Genomic DNA, 16,747 nt, shown 5'->3' on the forward strand with positions numbered 1-16,747 from the left:
TAATATTTCTGTTGCGTTTAGTATTTTTCAAGCAACTAACTTGGGAATGACTTCCGTGCATAAACATCGAACATATCACCATCAGATCCACCATGAAGTGATATTAATGGCACCTGTTTAGATATGAACACTGAAAGCGGTTCTGAGTGGGGAAGGTGAACTGGGATGAAAAATTGAAATATAAACCTATAATATAAAAATAAATTTAAGTAATGGTAATGCAAGGATAAGAATGTTATTAAGTCCACTATTTAAATTTAACTCAACCTACCTGACTGCACTGCATAACAAAGTGCAACAGCATTTTTAAAAAATGCCAGCATATAGAATGTAGAACACTACAGCGCAGAACAGGCCCTTCGGCCCACGATGTTGCGCCGACCAGTTAAAAAGCAATGACCCTCTAACCTAAACCAATCCACGGATCTCTTAAACGCCCCCAAACTAGGCGCATTTACAACTGCAGCAGGCAGGGCATTCCAATCCCTCACCACCCTCTGGGTGAAGAACCTACCCCTGACATCCGTCCTATAACTACCACCCCTTAATTTAAAGCTATGCTCCCTTGTGCTAGCTTTCTCCATCCGAGGAAAAAGGCTATCACTGCCCACCCTATCTAAACCTCTAATCATCTTATATGTTTCAATAAGGTCCCCTCTTAGCCGCCTTCTTTCTAACGAAAACAACCTCAAATCCCTCAGTCTCTCCTCATAGGACCTCCCCTCCATACCAGGCAATATCCTGGTAAACCTCCTCTGCACCCTCTCCAAAGCCTCCACATCCTTCCTATAATGTGGGGACCAGAACTGCACACAATACTCCAAGTGCGGCAGCACCAGAGTTTTGTACAGTTGCAACATGACGCTGCGGCTCCTAAATTCAATCCCCCTAGCAATAAACGCCAAGACACCGTATGCCTTCCTAACAACCCTATCTACTTGATTCCTGATTGCACCTGATCTCTAAAGGAATCCTCCTCTTTACCCTTTTATCATTGCATACCTCTATGCCCACTTCATGTGGCTGCTGTGCACTTAAGAGTGGTGTTTTCTTCCATAGCCTCAGATCACAAGGCAATTTCTCCAACAGACAAACAGACAAATAATTATTACAGAAGGCAGGAGGGTTAACATGCTTTCAGCAACTGAAGTGCAAAAGGAACATCTGGTAATTAACTCTCAGAAATTATAACACCATAGGTGAGAGATACACACTTCATCAACAACAACTTACAGTAAGATTTCTTATAATTCCACTCGTCACTCCATTTACTGAAAGGTAATAGCTTACCAGCCAACTTTGATGAGTCATGAATAAAATCCTGCATCTCTTCACAGTTCTGTGTTTGGCTGTCATCTACACTGCCAACTTCTCTCCTGTAACAAAGAGATTACAAGACAGTGGAAATGACAAGAGGCTATTGTCTTGTGTGAAAGAAAAGCACAATTGTATTACTCACGTGATATGGCACTTCATAGAACATAGAAACATAGAACAGTACAGCACAGTACAGGCCCTTCGGCCCTCAATGTTGTGCCGAGCTATGTCCTAACCCAAGACCAAGCTATCCCACTCCCTATCATTCTGGTGTGCTCCATGTGCCTATCCAATAACAGCTTGAAAGTTCCTCAAGTGTCCGACTCCACTATCACACTAGGCAGTGCATTCCACACTTTAACCACTCTCTGAGTAAAGAACCTACCTCAGATTTCCCTCCTATGTCTCTCACAATGAACCTTATAGTTATGTCCCTTAGTAATAGCCACATCCACCCAAGGAAATAGTCTCTGAACATCCACTCTATCTATCCCCCTCATCACCTTATAAACCTCTAAGTCGCCTTTCATTTCTTCCACTCCAAAAAAAAGCCCCAGCTCCCTCAACCTTTCCTCATAAGACCTATCCTCCAAACCAGGCAGCATCCTGGTAAATCTCCTCTGCACTCTCTCCAATGCTTCCACATCCTTCTTATACTGAGGTGACCAGAACTGCACACAATATTCCAAATGTGGTCTCACCAAGGTCCTGTATAGTTGCAGCATAACCCCACAATTCTTAAACTCACTCTCCCTTGTTAATAAGTGCTAACACACTATAAGCCTTCTTCACGGCTCTTTCCACTTGAGTGGCAACCTTCAGAGATCTGTGGGTATGAACCCCAAGATCTCTCTGTTCCTCCATATTCCTCAGAACTCTGTTGTTGAGCCTGCAATCCGCAATCAAGTTTGTCCTACCAAAATGAGTCACCTTGCATTCATCAAGATTAAACTCCATCTGCCACTTTTCGGCCCAGCTCTGAATCCTATCAATGTCTCTTTGCAGCCCACAAGAGACCTCCACCTCATCCACTACTCCACCAATCTTGGTGTCATCAGCAAATTTATTCACCCACTCTTCAGCCCCCTCTTCCAAGTCATTGATAAAAATCACAAAAAGCAGAGGACCCAGCACTGATCCCTGTGGTACACCTCTGGTAACTAGCCTCCAGTCTGAAAATTTTCCCTCCACCTTCACCCTCTGTCTTTTATGAGATAGCCAGTTACTTATCCAAATTTCCTTCTATCCCACACCTCCTTACTTTCTTCATGAGCCAAGGGAACCTTATTAAACACCTTACTAAAATCTATGTATACGACATCAACTGCTCTACTTTCATTTACACACTAAGAATTCAATCAAATTTGAGAGACAAGACTTACCCCTCACGAATCCCTGCTGACTATCCCAGATTAAGCTGCATCTTTCCAAATGGTCACAAATCTTATCCCTCAGGACCTTTTCCATTAACTTACCGACCACCGAAGTGAGACTAACTGGTCTATAATTACCAGGGTCATTCCAATTTCCTTTCTTGAAAAGAGGAACAACACTCACCACTCTCTAGTCCTCTGGCACATTCCCCGTTGACAGTGAGGACCCAAAGATCAAAGCTAAAGGCTCCGCAATCTTATCCCTAGCCTCCCAAAGTATCCTAGGATGTATCCCATCTGGCCTAGGGGACTTATTGACCCTCAGGTTTTTCAAATTTGCTACTACATCTATCTCCTCCATCCTATGAGCCTGTATCACATTCTCATCCTCAAAAACATCGCCCCTCTCCTTAGTGAACATTGAAGAAAAGTATTCATTCAAAGCCTCACCTATCTCTTCTGACTCCATGCACAAGTTCCCACTGCTATCTTCCACCAGCCCTAACCTCACCCTGGTCATTCTTCTATTTCTCACATGAGAGTAAAAAGCCTTAGGGTTTTCCTTGATCTAACCTGCCAAGGACTTCTCATGCTCCCCCCTAGCTCTCCTAAGTCCCTTTTTTTTAACTCATTCCTTGGTATCCTGTAACCCTCAAGCGACTCAACTGAACCTTGTTTTCTGATCCTTACATACACTTCCCTTTTCCTCTCGACAAGGCATTCAACATCCTTCGTGAAGCATGGTTCCCTCATTCGGCCATTTCCTCTCTACCTGTCAGGGACATACCTTCCAAGGACACACAGTATTTGTTTCTTGAAGAAGCTCACTTTTCATTTGTGTCTTTACCTGACAGTTTCTGTTCCCACCTTAATCTTCCTAATTCTTTCCTCATCACATTATAATTACCCCTGCCCCAATTATAAACCTTGCCCTGCCATGTGACCTTATCCCTCTCCGTTGCAATAATGAAAGACACTTAATTGTGGTCACTATCTCCAAAGTGCTCTCCCACAAACAAATCTAACACTTGGCCCAGTTTACCCAGTACCAAGTCCAATGTGGCCCCACCTCTTGTCGGCTTATCCACATATTGTGTCAGGAAATGCTCCTGCACACACTGTATAAAAAGTGCCCCATCCGAACTATTCAACCTATAAAGGTTCCAATCAGTATTTGGAAAGTTAAAGTCACCCGTGATAACTAACATGTGACCTCCATATCTATCTATAATCTGCTTTGCCATTTCCTCCTCCACATCTCTATTACTTTTTGGAGGTCTATAGAAAACTCCTAACAACATGACCGCTCCTTTCCTGTTTCTAACTTCAGCCCATATTACCTCAGTAGGCAGGTCCCCCTCGAAATGCCTTTCAGCAGCCGTTAAACTATCCTTGAATAACAATGCTACTTCTCCACCTCTTACTACCTTCCCTATTCTTACTGAAACACTATACCCCGGAACTACCAACAACCAGTCCTGTCCCTGTTCTAACCATGTCTCCGAAATGGCCACAACATCATAATCTCCTTTCAGGTGTTTACGCTCTTCACTAAAACAAAGCAATGACAATATGACGATAAAATCAAAAATCTAGATGCTCACAATCATGCATGTTTATGTATAGTTCATGTATTTTCTTATTGCAAAATTAATAGAATATAACTCAAACAACAGAGCATTTCCCTCCAATCTGAAGCACAAAAGAGGAGCAAGGCACTGAGGTATAAAAATAAAGAGCCTGATTCCCTAAGAATAAAGTAATATAGTTGAGGAGAGAACGTCTTCAAATAAATTGAGGAATTAATTTACCATCACTGATTCGTATAACCCTGTTCTCCAGGTGAAACACTGACCAATATTTGAGATTTTCCTTTAAACAGTACGCTGATATTGTTTTAACAAAAAGAAGAGTTTCCGCTTCCCAAAGTAATGGGCTGAGTTACTGGACAAGTAATCCAGGCAACTGCACTAATAACACAGAAGTTGAGTTAAAATTCCAGTCTGAGGATTGAATTGAGTGCAAGAAAATCTGGAAATACAAAGCGAATATGCATGTCATTAAAAATGCAACTTGTTCACTCACTGGGAGAGGAAACAAGCTTTTCGCAGCCAATTTGGCTTAGCTGTAGCTTCAGTAACCACACCACGAGGGTTGACTTTAATTTCACTTTGAATTGACCTAGTGTGGCCACGTGGGAATTATAGGTGGGTAATGAAAAGCAGAGGGGTTGGGCACAATTCTCCCATCAAGGACTAAGTTCTGTGATAGCAACGGGGATGGGAGGTGCTTCCTGTTGTGGAGAGACTTGGAAAACCACACCATATCTTCTGGTTCCAACATACCCAATTATGCATCCAGGGGTTCAGCGCCATCTTCCTTGGTGGGACAGGCTTGACAGTGCATGTCCCGCTGTCATATCTGGGCAACATATTTAAAAGGCATCTGGACGTCTACAACGTCAGACCAAAAACAGAGAGGTTTTCCATCACCCCAGCTCCAAAATTTAATGATATCTCCCTACGTGACCTCCTGAACCATGTTGAGGTGCAGAAATATACCATAATCACCAGGCGGGAGGCAGCAGTCAAGCAGGAATACCAATACTACATGGACATAGGTGGCTATGCCATCCTTGCTACCCGGGAACACAGTTCCACAAGAAGATGGTCAACTTTGTTTGTCTCACCAGGGTAAGTCCCATCAGATGGTCACATGAATCACAAAGACTCCAGTATTCCAGGGTCCAAGGCCCATTAACAATGGTCATGTCCTGTCATAGCCCCACTTCATGAGAGTGAGAAGATGGGAGACAGGGTGTCCATTTCTCAGGTCTCTCACAAGGTTCAAGGTTCAATTGAACTTGCAGGAGTGTAGCGGGATCGATCCATTGGCAAGCAGGAGCTCGGGCTTGGGTGTCCACCTTCTAAGTATTCATCTATTCAATGCAAATCTGAGGGTCTAATATGACTCCGTGTTGGAAGCAGCTCTCCAGCTCACTTATAGATGCCTTCAAGAAAGAAACCAAGGTCCAAAAAAGCAGAGGAGGAGGAGGAGGAGGCCTCCCAATCAGGTCCCAGCTCAGATATCAGCCAAAAGGGAGAGGAAAAGGAGAGCCCTACATCTGTAGGTGCCGCTCCACCAGCTCAGGAACACCCATCATGTGGATATTAGTGCTAGTTTTGGAATGCTCTTATAATCTGGTGTTCACCGCATGTCTCCGACAACAGCAGGCAGGTTCAGCTGAGTTTCCCAGCTCACGAAGGCAGCATCTGTGAAGTCTGAGTCAGCTGATGAGCCTCTGGAATTGGCCTTCCAAACTATGGTGGAGCGTCAGCAAGAGATGGTGCAACATTCGGCTATTGGAAGCCCTCAACAGGGCGGTGCAGGAGTCAGAGAAATCAGTTCACCTGCTCTCTGATGAAATGAAGCCCACATCTGCACACTTGGAGATCTCCACGGGAAGGATGGTGTGCTCCATGGAGTGCCCAGTTTCTATCAGAGATGCGAACCAACCTGCACTTCACTGCTGTTGCCATGGGCGAGTTCAGATAGCGGTAATGTGAGTGGGACGGCGGCAGTGGGGGTGGGAAGGGACACCACGACGCCCTTCCAGGCGCCCCTCCCCTCAAGTAATCAGGTTGTGGTCCTTGGGCACCTGACGGGAGGAGGCAGAGCAGCTGGATACCCTTGGGTGATCCACTCAGGACTCCCAGAGGATGTCCACACCCTCTGAATCCCCTGGGCCTGTGACCCCTTCAATTTTCCCCTCTGTCACTAGAGGGAATATCTAGCCCACAGGGAGTCAGCCAAGTCAAACCCTGTAGGCTACAGCTTTCCAGAGGGTGGCTGCCAAAGTCTTCAAAAGCAACAGGGCAAACAACTCCACAGGCTGCTTCCACCCATAATGCGGATGTCAGGAGATGATATTATATTATCTGCAAATATATTCACTCACACTAAATAATGCTTACTATTCTGTTTCAGTGTGATTATATTGCCTTTGTTGCTTCATCACCCCTTCCCCCAATCCTATCTCCTCTACCAGTCAGCCTATGTCTTTCTCCCCATCACCTCAGACACCCGGCATCAGCTGTGACTCCCCACTGTTACCCGACAGCCCGAGTCCTTCTCATTCCAGAATGCCCAGTTCCCTACCTTCCTGTGAATCCCACGCCCATCCACATTGACCTAGCTGACCGCCTCCTCACAACCCCCGGGGTCCATTTTTGTCTCTGTGACCCTCACCAACCCTTCTACTGATACAGACACACCCCACCCCTACCAACTCCTTTGCCCACCCTCACCATTCCATTTGATCATCCTCCCTTGACCTCACTCTCCGGGAGGCAGTCATTGACCCTACAAAACCCTCCTTTGCATATTCATCTGGATACTCTACCCCCCATTGTACCTATCTCCCCCCATGCACCATTCTTCCCCCCCCTTGCACTTTCCCACTCCGAGCTCCCTCTCACAACTGCACCAATTCCCCCTGACACCTGGCATAGTGGAGAATTGTGGTGTCTGTGTGGTTGGGCGGTGGGGGGAGAGGGGGGCTTGCTTCAGATCAGGTCTCAATTTGCATCGTGCCACACTCCAGTTATCTGCCATAGCAGTCAGCATTGGAAAACCCTGCTATAAATTCATTCATACTGGCTTAATACTGATTTTTGGGCCTCCCATTGCATTCACCCAATGTACCCGGTATTGATTCCACCAGCAAGGGCACAGGAGACTTCAATCAATTATGTTAAACTTGTACAGAATGTTGGTTGACACATTTCACGTACTGTAAACAGTTCTGGTCTCCATATGTGCAGCAGAAGGTGCAAAAAGAATTTACAAGAATGACAGTAGAACTGTGATACAACTAAATATTGAATCATAGAATCATTACTGCACATATGGTCTATCATGCCCTTGACAGGTTTCTGCAAGAGCAACACACCTAATACTATCCTCTGCGTATTCCCTGCAGCCCTGCCCAATATACCAGCCTGTCGGTGACTGCTTGCAATTTATCGTATTCCCCCTCATAGCTCACAATGTTTCCAAGATTTGTGTTATCTGAAAAATTTTGTGGCCAGTAATCCCAAATTGAGGTCAATAATATTGACCAAGAAAAGCAAGGATTTTAACCCTGACCTCTCCTATACCCCATTCTGTACCTTTCTCCGGTCTGAAAAACAACCACTCACCACTACTCTCTTTCCTGTCATTCAAATTTCTCCATTACCTTACCAAAAAAAATCAATAAAGTTAAACGTGATTTGCCCTCAACAAATCCATGCTGGCTTTCCTTAATTAATCCATAAGTATAGACTGTTAATTTTGTCCTGAATCACACTTTCTAAAACCTTCCCCACTATCAAGATTAGATGAGTCTGCTGTTCCTAGATTTATCCTTACAATCTTTTCAAACAAGGATGTAAAATTTACAATTTTCTAGTCCTCTGACATTAGCCCAATATTTAACGATGATTGGAAGATTATGCCAGTGAGGCAAGTTTTCCCTTGGTAAAGATGCATACAAATTAATCATTTAGCACCTCAGCAGTGGCCCCTACCCCCATGCATTAATGCCTCTTTTGTCCCCAGTCAGCCTCACTCTTCCTTATACCATCCTATTACCTGTTATATGCCTATGGAAGACTTTTGGATTCTTTTATATTAGCTTCTGTCTTTTCATACTCTCTTTGCTTCTCTTCTTTCATTTGTCCCATAAATTTAAACATTCAGCTTAGTTCCCAATTGTAAGGCATCAAGGGGAATGGGGAGAAAGCAGGAATATGGCATAGAGATACAGGATCAGCCATGATCAGATTGAATGGCGCAGCAGGCTTGAAAGACTGAATGGCCTACTCCTGCTGCTTGTTTCTATGTACGATCCACCTGACATCTGTATTATGTATGCATTCTCAGCATCATCTAACACTCTATCACTGTTGTCATCCATGGAGCTCTGGATCTGTTTGCCCTAACTTTCCCCCTTGTGTGTATGCGCCTTAAATGTACCCAAACGACCTCTTCTTTGAAGGTTTACCAATTACAGTTTTCCCTTCCAATCTTTGATTCCAATTTACCTGAGCCAGATCTGTTCTCACCTCACTGAAGTTGGTCCTCCCTCAATAAATTATTTTTATTCAGGATTGTTCCTTATCCTTTTGCATAGTCAACTTAATCTTATGATACGATGATCACTATCCCCTAAGCGTTCCCCTACTGACATCTGATCCATTTGACCAATCTCATTAACACAGCCAGAGTGAGCAATGCCTCCTACCTCACTGAGCCACAATCATACTGATTGAGAACATACCCCTGTAAACATTTTGATCTCTTCCCACCTTGCTGAGTTTTATTACTATCCCAGTCTACATTTAAATATTTAAACTCCTCTATTTTCACTAGGTTATAGTTTCTGCACCTCTGTAATCACCCTGTAAATTTGTTCCTCTGTATCTTTGCCACTAGTTTGTGGCCTATAGAGCACAGCAAATAGTTAATAGCACTTCCATTATTTCTTAGCTCTAATCTAACATATTCTGTCCTTGAGCTGTTGAGGATATCCTCTCTCCACCACTGTAATGTTCCCCTTACTAAGTACAGTTAAACTTCCTCCTATCTTTCTTTTACTATCTTTCCTGAACACCTTGAATCCAGGAATAATTGGCATCCAGTCTAGTTCATTTTTGAAATCCAAAGAAATATTGGGAAGATTGAAGCCAGTGTCTTTGGTTCCTCTTACAAACTCGGTTCCTCAGCCATCAGCCTCTGACAATTATCCAAGATTATTCATAATCTTGAAATGGGCTTCCGAAAACATACCCGTGCCATCAATAGGCTACCTATTTCCAATAGAGATGGAAAATGCCAGCAATACTCAACAGGTCAGGCAGCAACTGTGGAAAGAGAAATAGTGTTACAACATTATAGATCGTCGACCTGAAATGTTTACAGTGTTTCTCTCTCTGCTGCTCCAACCATTGAGTACTTTTAGTATTTTCTATTTACACTGCAAATTTCCAGCATCTGCAGTATTTGATTTTTCTATTCCCCGTTTGCAGCTTTGCAAAATCACTTAATTCTGCCCCTGCTTCAGCTCATTTGCAGCTAAAACCCTCATCCACCATACCTTTGTTAAAGAAAAGTAAAAAAGTCAAGCAAAGTTTATTTATTAGTCACAGGTAAGGCTTACATTAACACTACAATGAAGCTACTGTGAAATTCCCCTAGTCGCCATACTCTGGCACCTGTTCGGGTCAATGAACCTAACCAGCCTGTGGGAGGAAACCAGAGCACCTGGAGGAAACCCACACAGACACAGGGAGAATGCAGAAACTCCACACAGAAGTGACCTAAGCCAGGAATCGAACCTGGGTCCCTGGCGTTGTGAAGCAGCAGTGCTAACCATTGTGCTACTGTGCTTTCACCAGAAAAAAGGCCAGCCTCCCACATTCCTAACATCCAAAATTCTGTTGCCCCGTATCTTAATTTGTCCCGTTCGTTCACACCCACCCACCCTCCCAAAAATCTCTGTCTTTCTTTTCTCCTTGGGCATAATTAAGGAAACAGGAGTAGGCCATTTCATCCCTTGAACCTACTGCTCTATTAACTGAGATAGAAACACAGAAGCAAGTTATTTAATCCATCATGTCTGTCAAAAAGGAACCATCCAAACTAATTCCATCTTCCACCTCTTAGTCCGTAGTTCTGGAAGCTCTGGTACCTCAAGTCCATACCCAAGTTTTGTTTTAATGCAATGAGGGTTTCTGCCTCTACCACCTTTTAGGGAAGGAGTTCCAGGTCCCACCAATAAAATTACTTGGCAACTTCCCTCTAATCCTTCCATCAATTACTTTAAATCGAAATCCCTTGCTACTGACCACCTGTTAATGGAAAGGGAGTTCTTCGTACCCATTCTATCTAGGCTCTTCATAGTTCTACAAACCATCCCTCAGCCTCCTCTGCTCCAAAGAAAATAACACCAATTTATCCAATCTTCCCTCATATCTAAAATTCTCCATTCCTAACAGCAGCTTCGTAAATCTCCCCCGTACCTTCTGTAGTACGATCATATAATTACTCTAGCTATGGTCTACATGGCGTCTAATACAGTTCTGGCTTAACCTCCATGCTTTTATAGTCTAGATCAGGGAAAGTAAAGCAAGTATCAAATGGTTCTCAAGTACCACTATCATTGCAAAACACACAATGGACATTGTATAGCTGCTTCCATTTTTAGCATAGTTCTCTACTGTCCTTGTGTTTATGGACATCAATTTTGGCTTCCGCAACTTTTATTGCCATTGCGTGACTCTATCACCAAAACTATTGTGAGCCACACATTGTAAATATATATTTCACTCCCCCAAGACTGCACATTACAGTATTGCAGTTTGCATATGAAACATTATTTGTAAAGTTTCATGGCTATAACTTAGAAATATAGCAAAAGTAGTGATTTGGCCTTTTGTTTTTACAGGAGGCAATTTAATATGCAAAAGAATAAGACAATTGAAAACCAAAAATATTCTCTTCATCTTAAAGCTGCAACAGTGACAATGGTTAGCAGATTCCTTCTTCATAACTTAGGCAGCTTACTGAAGAAAAGGACGTCATTTAACTGAGACTACAAAATCTGATGCACTTAGAACTATTCAGCAATTAGAGCATATACACTGTCACTCACAGTTTACTCCAGGGAATCAATTCCCATGTATGATCATGTAAAGGGAATGAACTATTCAGTATTACCAGAGGGATTAGGGCACATCATTAAAACTAGAGAAACATTACACCAAAGTCAAGTGAAACGTTTTTGGCTGATTCAACAGTGAGGTAACTGAATTATATCAGAAAAATATATTTATGCATTGCAGCCTCAGCCATATGAAGTTGCAGCGTTTCTTAATCGGGTTTGTACATTGAGCATCCTGCCACAGAAAAGAGAGAGCGACAGCAACTTGTTTGTCTTCCTTGCTCTGGAAGGGCAATCATAGTGCAGCCAAATTTGAGATCTGAAGGTGCCTGAAAGTATATGCATATGGATAGAGTGGACGTGGAGAGGGTGCTCCCACCAGTATGAAAAACTAGAACCAGAGAGCATAACCTCAGGCTAAAGGGATGATCCTTTAAAACAAAGATGAGGAGGAATTTCTTCAGCCAGGGAGTGGTGAATCTGTGGAACTCCTTGCTGCAGAAAGCTGTGGAAGCCAGGTCATTTAAGACAGAGATAAAGAGGTTCCTGATTAATAAGGGGATCAGGAGTTATGGAGGAAAGGTAGGGGAATGGGGATGAGATAAATATCAGCCATGATTGAATGGCAGAGCAGACCCGATGGGCCAAGTGGCCTAATTCTGCTCCTATGTCATATTGTCTTATGGTCATTGAGGCAAGCGCACTTGTGAGAACGGAACAGTAGAAGAACGAGATAATAGAGAACGCTACAAATTACCTGAGAAATAACATGTGAAGAAGCTGGGCTAGTGCCACACTAATATTTAGGAAGTCTGGTCCCTAAAAATGCACTTTTTTCTCGAGTTCTTGCTAGACTGAACAAAGGAATTTTGACTTTTTCTACTTATTCAATTTTATCTTTTTTCTACTCAATTCATCTTTTTCTTATGTTTCTTTTCTGGGTAATTGCAATGCTTTCACTGCTTTATTTTCCTGTTATTTTGTTTTCATTTGAGCAGCTGTTATTGCTGCCACAATTTCTCAATCGCAAGTCAACTTTACCAACAAAAGTACAAGGAGACTGCTGACCCTATACCTGCAGCATAAGATCCAATTGACTGCTCCAATTGACACGACACTATTCCACACTAAATACACTCATGAATTAGTACATGATTTGAGGACTAAGAAGTTGTAAAATTGAACACCAACATTTGTACTTAGCACTAATTACACCAGGATAAATCTACCAGCCAATTTGTTACCTAAAATAAACTTAATTGAAACTGTTTGACTGTAAACTACAAGTAGTATGGGCAGGGAGATCGTTGAAACTGATAAAAAAAAGTATGAAACTTGTATTAGCAATTACGCAATGTATAAGCACCACCACTAATACAATTGTACCACTGTTGTGAAATACATTCATTAAAAGGTTAAGTATTAAAAAAGTGACCTTGTATCCAGAAACAAAGCAAAATTCTGTAACATTTGCCTGCACGTAATCTAGATCTGGAGGAAGAAAACCTGATGTAATATCCTCCAACTTTCATACTTGTTGTTTGCAATAATATTGAAAATGAAACAAGCATCTGAACCAGAATATTAAACATGACTTTGCTCTTAGGCTATTTGGCTTACATAATGCAGTTCAAAATATGTATACAAAATCCTATTTTATAATCACTTTTACCACTTTCGTTTAGGATATTTTTGGATGTCGACAAGTAAAACCAAATAGATTTAGAACATGTCGCCACCAGTCACAATCAGGATTCAATCAAGGTTAGTTTGTAATCCTTAGGGCATTGTTCATCATTTCTGGTCCATGGGTGGAAACTTCCTGTGGCAGCAGCTGTAACCTTGTCATCAAGACACAAATGTTCACAAAAGCATCTGTCTTTTACTTTATGTGTAAGGTACTGATGCTAATATTAGACCAACACACAAAAATAACTAAACAATATGCTTTCTGTACCAAATATGCTTCACTTGATTTAATTTCTGCAGACATGCATTGTGATCCGTGCACCTGTTTCAGAACTCATTAAAGCTTTAACATTTTGAACCATTTAGCTCAACTTTTGTTCTGAAATCAAAACAAAACTCCTATGCGCTCTTAACTTTTTAAGTGTTTATCTTGTCGTGAGTAATGTCACTATATATATTTTTAAGACTGGTTGACTGTACTGATGCTCTCTCCAGTTCTGACTTTGTATCCAACTATTTAATAGAACAATGGATCTAACCACAACTCCTTCGTGAATCTATTACAGGAAAACAAGTTGCCAGTATAGCCTCAAGCCAGTAATCAGATTCCAAAGAGCTTGGTTTGAACAAAGAACAACACAGCACGGGAAACAGGCCCTTTGGCCCAACGAGCCCGCACCGCCATTTTAACATTATGACTGCCCTCCTCTACCCATGACCTTTATTTACACCTACTGGGGAAGATTGAGGGAAGTCTAATTTAGGGACAATTTGTTACACCAATCAGCCTAAGAGCACGTTTTTGGGATGTGGGAGGAAACCGGAGCACCCGGAGAAAACCCACGCAATCAAGGGGAGAATGTGCAAACTCCCGCAGACACTGGCCCAAATCCACGTATCTGCACAGCAAACAGTGATAGTCACTGAGCTGTCATGTTGCCCGTCAGATGGTCCAGTATAAGCAAACACTAACGATGTGAAGCACTAGGCAACTCTTGAAGCAACATCCAAGAGCAGCCCTCGCACGACCCACCGCGTGTATGCCCCTTTTCAGCTAAAATAATGAGGAGGCCAGGCAAACAGCACTGCAACTTCAGATGAAGGGAAATTAAACATAAACATCCACCTGTGAAGTCTTCAATGCAGAAATGATTTATCAGAATGATCACAGGGATGAAAGATTACAGTTACATGGCTAGGATGAAGAGGCCAAATTGTTCCCCTTAAAGCAGAGAAGGTTAAGAGGAGATTTGATAGAGCCATTTAAAATCATGAGTAGTTTAAAAGACAAATAAGCAAAGGGAGATGATGGTATAGTGGCAATGTCACTGAACTACCAAATCAGAGGCCCAGACTAGGTCTCTGGAGCTACTAGTTCAAATCCCAACAAGGCAGCTAGTAGAATTTAAATTCAATTAATAAATCTGGGATTTGGTGATCATGACAGCTATCATCAATTGTTGTAAAAACCCATATGGTTTGTTAATATCTTTCTAGGAAGGAAATCTGCCATCCTCAAACATCTCTGAAATGGCCTTGCAAGTCACTCAGTTCAAGGGCAATTAGGAATGGGCAAAAGAAACTAGCCTTGTCAGCGATGCCCACATCTCATGAAAAAATAAAATTTTTAAAACTGGTCCAAGCACCTGAAGGATCAATAACATGAGGAAACAATCTAAGTTGATTGGCACAAGATTCAGGGCCAACAAGAAAAAAATGTTCACACGAGTGATTAGGGTTTGGTATGCACTGTCTGGTAGAATGATACAGATTCAACAACAGATTATAAAAGGACATTCTATAAATACTTGGAGGAAAAATTGTAGGGATATGGGACAAGAGCGGGTATACTGGAATAGTTTGATTGTTCTTTGAAAGAGGTGACTCCTTTTGTGCCGTATTATTCTATGATTGTAAGTGGCCTCCTCATTTCCCCTATCAAATTGAACCACCAGATCGTCGCTTATATGAAACTTAATTGGTCATTGTCACACACACTAAGCAAGCCTGTCCATGTCTTACGCCTTTTGGTCAGTCATTCAAATCAGGAGCTATACTTAGCTGTGTCCCTGCACCAAATATATTCGCGCAAGTTGCAGCACCTTATGTTCACTTCTCAAGACCAAATTACTTTTGCACATGGTTCAAAAAAAAAACCATGGTCCCAGTAAAACACCACTTCACAATTTCTGACAGACGAACTCTGACATTCTGTTTTCAGTTTCCTAGTCATTCTTCAACCTATTCTGCCACTGGCAACTCCATGTGTCCCATTTATGTTTCAGCTATGGCTCAATGGGTAACATTTTCGACTGAGTCAGAAGCCTGTTGTTCGATTCCCATTCCAGGACATGAGCATAACAACCCAGACTGACACTCTGGTGTAGGACTGAGCGAGTGCTGCACTGTCACAGGTGCAGTCTTTCGATGAAACATTAAACTGTAGTCCCCCTTGGTGTCTCACGGATGGAAAACATTCCACAACAGTATTTTGAAGAGGAGGAAGTGGTTTCACTGCTGTCCTGGCCTCAATCAACAGCAACTTGACAAAGCTCCTTCAATAGCAATTTCCAAATCCACTGGAGTTCAGTGAATGCATTGGAACATCACTAACTGCACACTGTCCCCAAAGTCTCATATGTAAATCATAGAATTATTAAAGTGCAAAAGGAGGCCATTCAGCCCATCAATTCTGCACTGGCTGTCTGAATGAGCATTTGACCGAGTCCCACTCCCCTAACTTTGGGCTTTTTTTTCAGATAGTAATTTAATTCCTTTTTGAATGCCCTGATTAAACCTGCCACCCCAACCCTCTCAGGAAGTTGGTTATAGATTCGTTCAGCCCTCTGGGTGAAATAAATTTTCCTCACACCATCCTAGCTTGGAACTGTACTTGTTGGTCTTTCACTATCAGTGGGTGAAAATCCTAGAACTCCCTTCCTAACAGCATGATGGATGTACCAATTCCATCAGGACTGCAAGAGTTCATGGTGGTAGCTCACTACCATTTTTCAAAGGCATTAAAGGTAATAAAGTCAGCAATACACACATCCTAGCAACGAATGAAAAAATTAAAAATTTTAACCTATCAAATATATAAACAAGATTGGGTAAGGACTGCATATCAAGGAAGTATGCCATATCTGCAGCATATGGGAGCTTGTGGACAGCAGCACGATGCCAGGGATTTACATCAAGTGCCTGCAACTCTATGAACTTCAATTCAGATCTGTTGAGTCCAAAGTTCAGACACTATCATGCATTTGGGAGGGGGAGGGTTACGTGGACAGTTTGAGCCAGGAGGCAATCACATTATTCAAGTTAGTGTCTTAGAGTTGCTTGGTGGCCATTAACAGGAGGATGTGACTCCCATACAGGCAGTCAACACAGGACAACAGATGCAGCAGTGGAGGAAAGCCAGCCTTTGCTGTTGCCCAACAGGTATGAGGTACTTGCTACTGGTATGGACGATAACAAAGATTGTAGGGAGGATAGACAAATGGGACATGGCACCAATGTACAAGAAGCCACTGATGTGGATCAGGAACATGGTAATGGTAGGGGCAAGTATAGACAGGGGAAAACAAAAACTACTCTATTGCGACAACAGGGAGCCTTGGAGACTCCTTGCCTGCCCGATGCCAAAGTTAAGAATATCTCCTCA

At 42.5% G+C, this 16,747-nt stretch overlaps 1 protein-coding gene across 8 annotated transcripts in view; it reads right to left on the reverse strand.

The window, feature by feature from the left end:
* Positions 1-16,747, reverse strand: part of znf438 (zinc finger protein 438) — a 215,410-nt gene that overhangs the window by 44,838 nt on the left and 153,825 nt on the right. For 6 of the 8 annotated variants that reach the window (XM_080211935.1, XM_080211925.1, XM_080211954.1 and 3 more), the window contains one exon: positions 1,291-1,376. The exons of the other annotated variants lie outside the window; for them this stretch is intronic. In XM_080211935.1, the coding sequence (XP_080068061.1) occupies positions 1,291-1,376 (86 nt within the window). The remainder of the gene's footprint in view (positions 1-1,290; positions 1,377-16,747) is intronic. 8 annotated transcript variants of the gene reach the window in all.

This window comes from Carcharhinus amblyrhynchos, chromosome 2 (genome assembly GCF_965287045.1).
Source record: "Carcharhinus amblyrhynchos chromosome 2, sCarAmb.v2.hapA, whole genome shotgun sequence".
Lineage (NCBI taxonomy): Eukaryota > Metazoa > Chordata > Chondrichthyes > Carcharhiniformes > Carcharhinidae > Carcharhinus > Carcharhinus amblyrhynchos.